The sequence below is a fragment of the Rhipicephalus microplus genome, unplaced genomic scaffold (genome assembly GCF_043290135.1).
Source record: "Rhipicephalus microplus isolate Deutch F79 unplaced genomic scaffold, USDA_Rmic scaffold_932, whole genome shotgun sequence".
Lineage (NCBI taxonomy): Eukaryota > Metazoa > Arthropoda > Arachnida > Ixodida > Ixodidae > Rhipicephalus > Rhipicephalus microplus.
Genome location: NW_027465484.1, coordinates 1 through 5,578, shown reverse-complemented (window position 1 = coordinate 5,578; position 5,578 = coordinate 1). Strand labels below are relative to the sequence as shown.

The window sequence follows — 5,578 nt, the reverse complement described above, 5'->3', positions numbered from 1 at the left end:
TTTAGGCCTAAAGCACGTTGCACGACCTTCCAAAAGTCCACTGAAGAGAAAGAAAAGGAAGAAGACAACCTTACGTTTGACTTCATTGTACAGAATTATCCTTATGAAAGCAAATTACTAACAAATGAATCTATATTTTGATCCAGAGTTAAACACGTGTATAACGTTTCTGTTTATGCTTTTTGAACAGCGTGTTTCTTTAATTGTTTATTTTTTTGATAAAACAAAACACTGAATTTTGCACATTTCAGTGAGTATCAAAATTTCATAAAACTTTGTTATTTTTTGATTCCATACCTTCAATTACTCTGGAATTCCATAGGATTTTATAAGACCACTGAATCTTGCCTATCCCCCACCGTGGGTACGGTGCACAAACAAAGGGGAACATGAACTAGCAACTGCGCCACTTTGCCTTACATCAACGAGCCAACAACAATGGGAGGAAACAATAAGTTTCCAAGAAATCTCAGCGTCTGTAGGGCTGAAGAAACGGAGAGGCATCACTCTGAAGCGGGAAAGATTAGTTTGCTTGTAATGGTACTGGTGGTAGCGGCCTCCCTGGCTGTGCTTACCGTCATCCTCATAGCGTTCGTCCTCCGGTCTACGACAGCCAGCGCCATGAAGAACGACAATGACGGAGACGACCCGGCTGGGTCTCAAAGCTTCTGCTGCATAGACGACGCTGCGCAAGTGGCGTCCGCGCTGAATACCAGCGGTGACTTCTGTGGAGACTTCTACGGGTACGTCTGTTCCAGACACGAGGACCCCAACTCTAACTACATGTCACCCGTGTTCTGAATCTTCATGAAGTGGAGGTTGGTGCGAATGCTTCGACTCTCAACGAGGCAGAGCGATGTCGGGGCTCTGATGGCCACCCTGCGTTCGGGAATGGTCGCGAAACGAGCGGCGCGCGAGGTTTTGGCAGCCGCCGTCCTGAACATGACGGCAGCGATTGCGACCTGGGCTAAAGCTGTTCTTTCCACCACGGACCCTGCCACAATTATTCGCTTCTTCGCGGAGGCCAGTCTGAGGTACGGGCTCCCATCAGGCGTCGCTTTCGTCCCCACCTCACCGGCATCTGAGGATTCTCCGTCCGAGCTGAGCCTGCTGAGAAACGCAGACTGCGATACAATCCTAGCGTCACGGAACTTGACAGCCGCTACTGTCGTCAAGGCTTTCGGGGAAATTCGGAACACAACAGTAGAAGCAGAACAAGTTGTAGTTTTCAGCAAGGCTCTGTCTAAACTTAGAAGCCAGGAAGACACGGAGAACTTAGTGCAGAGCCTGAAGGACTCGCCATTTTCCGTGTTACCCAACAAAGTTTGGAATGAAATCGTTTCAGAATTCGTGTCTCCCGCGTATCCGAACATGAGCACTGTACGCCAGGCTAAAGGTGACAGGCTGAACGACGTGCTTGGTGCAATGACAAATGCAGCGAATCGGCAAGTTACTGCCGCATACACCGTAGCGTGCACGTCCATAAATTCCTACGAGGAAATGCGAGCCGTGATGGAGAACGACCACTCTGGCGTCTTCCTGCCATCCTGCGACGAGCTTGGTCTATGCGAGCTAGAGGAGTCTTCAAAGCTGAAGTCATATAAGCGCAGAAGGCGGACGACAATAATCGCGACTTCTTCTTTTACGTTGTCGACGATGTAGCTGCGAGAGCTCTGGATTCTTCAACGCTGGGACTTTTTTCAAGTGGCGACAAAAATTAGTAATTCGATACCTTAAGGGGATGAAGGTGATGTTACCGAAAGAGATAGCGGTTTCTGACCTCGGCGTTCCCAAGTTTAACGTTTCATATTCATTCGCTGAAAATCTGCTACTAGCTCGATCCTACGCATACGACCTGAAGAAAGCCCGAGTGGCTAAAGGTATCTCCATCACTTCTAATTTCTTCAAACCTGAAATTGTCAGGCGGGACAATGTCGTATTCGTTCCTTCTGATCTCTACATGTTGCTGAAAGTAAACTCGAGCGCGAGCATGTCCGTCAATGTTCTCGCCATTGGCGTAGGCATGGCTAGGGAGGTGTGGTCGTTTTTGCTTGAGAAGACTACCTGGTCGCAGGAGACGCTTACTAATATCGAAGCTTTGAGCTCGTGTCTTCGCAGAAGTGAGCCTTCAAACGGCAGTGAAGAGAATGACCATATTTGGCTCAAGGCAATCAGCCTCTCGCTGGGCTTTGCTTCAGTCATCGACCCCGAGTGCCAGGAAGGCTGGAGCAACACCCACACTGTGGGCAAGGTGACAATGACTGAGGGACAACTTTGTTATCTAATGTGGGTGTACAACCATTGTGACTCATTCCTGAGGTTTTTGCCTGAACAAGACATCAACCGAGCCATAAGGATAAGGAATTCTCCCACGTTCGTAAAGACATTCGGGTGCCGTGATGACACTATCTCGGGTCCAAAGACTACCTGCTCCAATCTATGAGGCAAGGTAGAATGTTAGCTTTATTGTTATTGATGGCTTCCTACTCAATGTACATTAAATATAACACTTGCGTTGCCATATACAAGATGCTGATATTGTCCTTGTGGCGGATGCGCTTTAGTGCGCCCAACTCCGGGTGTTGTCTTCACATGAGATGTATTTTATTTTAACGAAAACTAACAGACAATGATGCCAAGAGAAGTATAGTGATTCCACACTTGCCTCTAGCCATTGCGGTGACTGTGGAACACTCGTTTTTCCTGTTGGGGTCACGTAGCACATGAACAAGTTAGGAGCTAGCAGCTGTCCGGTAATGCCTCACATAATACCTGGATGCATCAAGTCTGCCAGAGCGAGACCGTCGCTATGAGAATCTGTGTCTAGGCCTGTTGGTACATATTCGAAGAAAAGGAGAAACCAGCTTGGGGACGCGTACACAAGAAGAGAAGACACACACACGCTAAAAGGTGTGTGTCGTGTGTCTGTCGTCTTCTCTTCTTGTGCACGCGTCCACAAAGCTGGTTTCTCCGTTTCTTCAAGTACATTTGCTATGAATGAAGGAAACAAAGTGTAAATTTATGAAGTAGTTTTTTTGTAATACACTATATTTAGTTCTCCAATGAAAGTATACCCGTAGTATAACCTTGAAATGAAGCCTGATCCATCGAAATGTTTCTACTATACCACACATTGTCATGCAGTCAGCTTAGTAAATGCGTTAACGATGCGAGCGAGAAAAACCGAAATATGCCGCAAGATGCCTCGCTGTATATACGCGTGGAATGACACGAACGTGCGGAAGCTTCACCGGCGATGTCAGGATAAGTTATCGTCGAGTGTAGTTGCATCTGTCAGCGCTGAAATTCCCAGCCGAATTCGCATTGATTCAGTTGGGCCCAGTGTATTACTCTGATGAAGTGCTGTGTGTGTTGTCTACCAAAATTCTATTGTATAAGTTCTGGCTTCCAACAAAAGCGAATTATTTTGCTGCGGGGTAATAGTTTACTTAAATATTTGCGAAGTTTTTTTTTGTATCAAAACTTATTCTCATATGTTTTTTTGTTTGTTTGTGAAAGTAGAATGGGTAACGGAAAGTTTCAAGCACTGTTGAATCGCGAAACAAATAACGTGTATGCTTTATATAGAAAGGCTAGCTGCCGTCTTACTTATAGTTGACTGCGTGTTAAAGATTACCAGATGATCTAACTTTTCAGAGCCCTCAACTACGGCGTCTTGTATAATGATATCGTGCGTCCATCCGTGCATCTGTCCATACATCCGTCGGTCCGTGCGCACCTGCTAAGTGAGTCATTGAACCAGGCGGTCACGTACCAAGAGACAAGCATGTACAGGCCTATGGCGTTACGAGCTTCACCCCTCAGAAAATATCACGTGCGCGGGGGGGGGGGGGGGGGGGCTTTGCTTCCCGTCTCCCATGGAGCAGCCCAAAAGAGGCCCGATCCTCCCTTGCTCCCCCGCCTCCCCGTACACTCCGTGTATGTATAAACAACAGAACTGCGCACGCCATGAAGAGCCCTGTGTTAGCGCACAACGTTCGTTCACAAAAAAACAGGGCAAAATAGCGTTTTTTATTCGAGGTTCGTGGAATCGGTAATTATGGGAACTCGAAGCACATTACGAAAGAAGTTCTTCTCGTCCGGATGGTTTGATGCCCAGCTGATCACGCGCACACCATGGCTACGCCAGGTGCGCACGTACTCGGCGCTCAGTGCGTTGGAGCTAACCACGACAGCCGACACACCGGTGACGTAAGGCAACAGGCCGACGTGCAGGACCTTCTCGTAAAGCCAGTCGGCGACGGTGGCCATCAAGGTAGTGGCGAGTGACTCGAAGCGCCGGAGCGTTCTTTTCGTGTCCTCGTAAGCCAGAAGCCCGGGCCTCCAAGTAAGCGCCGTCACGATTCGCGGATTTAGAGCACGCAGGTCGTACACAATGTCAGGGTAGACAGAGGTGACCAGGGCCCGCATATATAGCTCGGGTCTTTCGTGGAAAATCTGGTCGATGACACCTACAATGCGACTATCGTGCTTTTTGACGTCTATGATGATTCGCATGCCTAGGCGAAGGCACTCCTCGACACCTTCTTCGAGATTGGGTACGCGCTCACCCCGGAAGCGCTGCGCGAAGCGGTGTCCATGTGCGGCATCCAGTTGACGGAGATCATCGAACCTAATTTCAGACAGTGGGCCTCTGCCGTTGGTGGTGCGCTCGAGGGTTTCGCCGTGGAAAATGACTGCGATGTTGTCCCACGTGAAGGATAGCTCAAATACGACTCCGAAGGCGCCTTGTTTCTTCGCCTCGCGGAACGCTGCCAAGGTGTTTTCTGGTGCATCGATGGCGCCGCCCCGATCTAAGAAGATAGGTGGCAGCCTCGAACCATCGTCGTGCTTCACTCCGAGAATCACTTCCGAGGCGACGTCATCGTCGATCTGCGGTATGGAAAGCCGCCTAATTGCGGAGGTGGCTACGGCGGCGACGATTATGGCGAGGAGCAGGTACGCCATGACGCATTTGCGCAGGATATGTTCCCCACAAAAGACGTCGAAATACGCCTGCGATGCTCGTCAATGGCTTCTAGAAAGCAGAGTGGGCTCGGTTCTTTCACCGTTAGCCGTGGCTTACACCTTCAGTAGATTCGAGGCCAATATCGGCTCTTCTCGCTTGACGGAGTAGGGATATCAATTGCAAATGATGATGATGGTGGTGACCTCATATGGATGGTTCTCACCCACAGAGAGCAATGGCCCAAAAACTGGGTGGCAGAATGTATAATGTAATGAAACTAAAGGTATTCCTAAAAATTAGTTTAGAAATAAAACTTAGAATCAATAGAAATGCTTGCTGAGCAAGCTGTCAAACCATCTTCGTTTCCTGGTAGAAATAACTGCGAATTACAAACTAAGAATCTGAATAAGTGAGGATAGACTAATATGGTAATCTGTCTGTTGCTTTGATGTAGTTAAACGCCGTATATAAAGCATTCATCCCTGCGTCAATAAGCTACAGAAGTGCGAAAAGTGATAAAATTACTGCAAAATTTACTGCTAATCCTAGCTTCAGCAATGGTGCTTCTAGAAATCTTTTCTTCTGATAAGAATCGGGGTGACCAAAAAA

At 48.0% G+C, this 5,578-nt stretch overlaps 1 protein-coding gene across 1 annotated transcript; it reads right to left on the bottom strand.

Moving 5' to 3' along the window:
* Positions 1-4,032: 4,032 nt before the first annotated feature.
* LOC142795885 (glycerophosphodiester phosphodiesterase 1-like) lies at positions 4,033-5,076 on the bottom strand. Its single transcript, XM_075886155.1, has one exon. The coding sequence runs from the start codon at positions 4,966-4,968 to the stop codon at positions 4,033-4,035; it is 936 nt and encodes a 311-aa protein (XP_075742270.1). The 5' UTR covers positions 4,969-5,076.
* Positions 5,077-5,578: the final 502 nt, after the last annotated feature.

Coding starts and splice junctions, on each gene's coding strand:
- LOC142795885 (XM_075886155.1), bottom strand. CDS start 4,968: ATGGCGTACCTGCTCCTCGCCATAATCGTCGCCGCCGTAGCCACCTCC.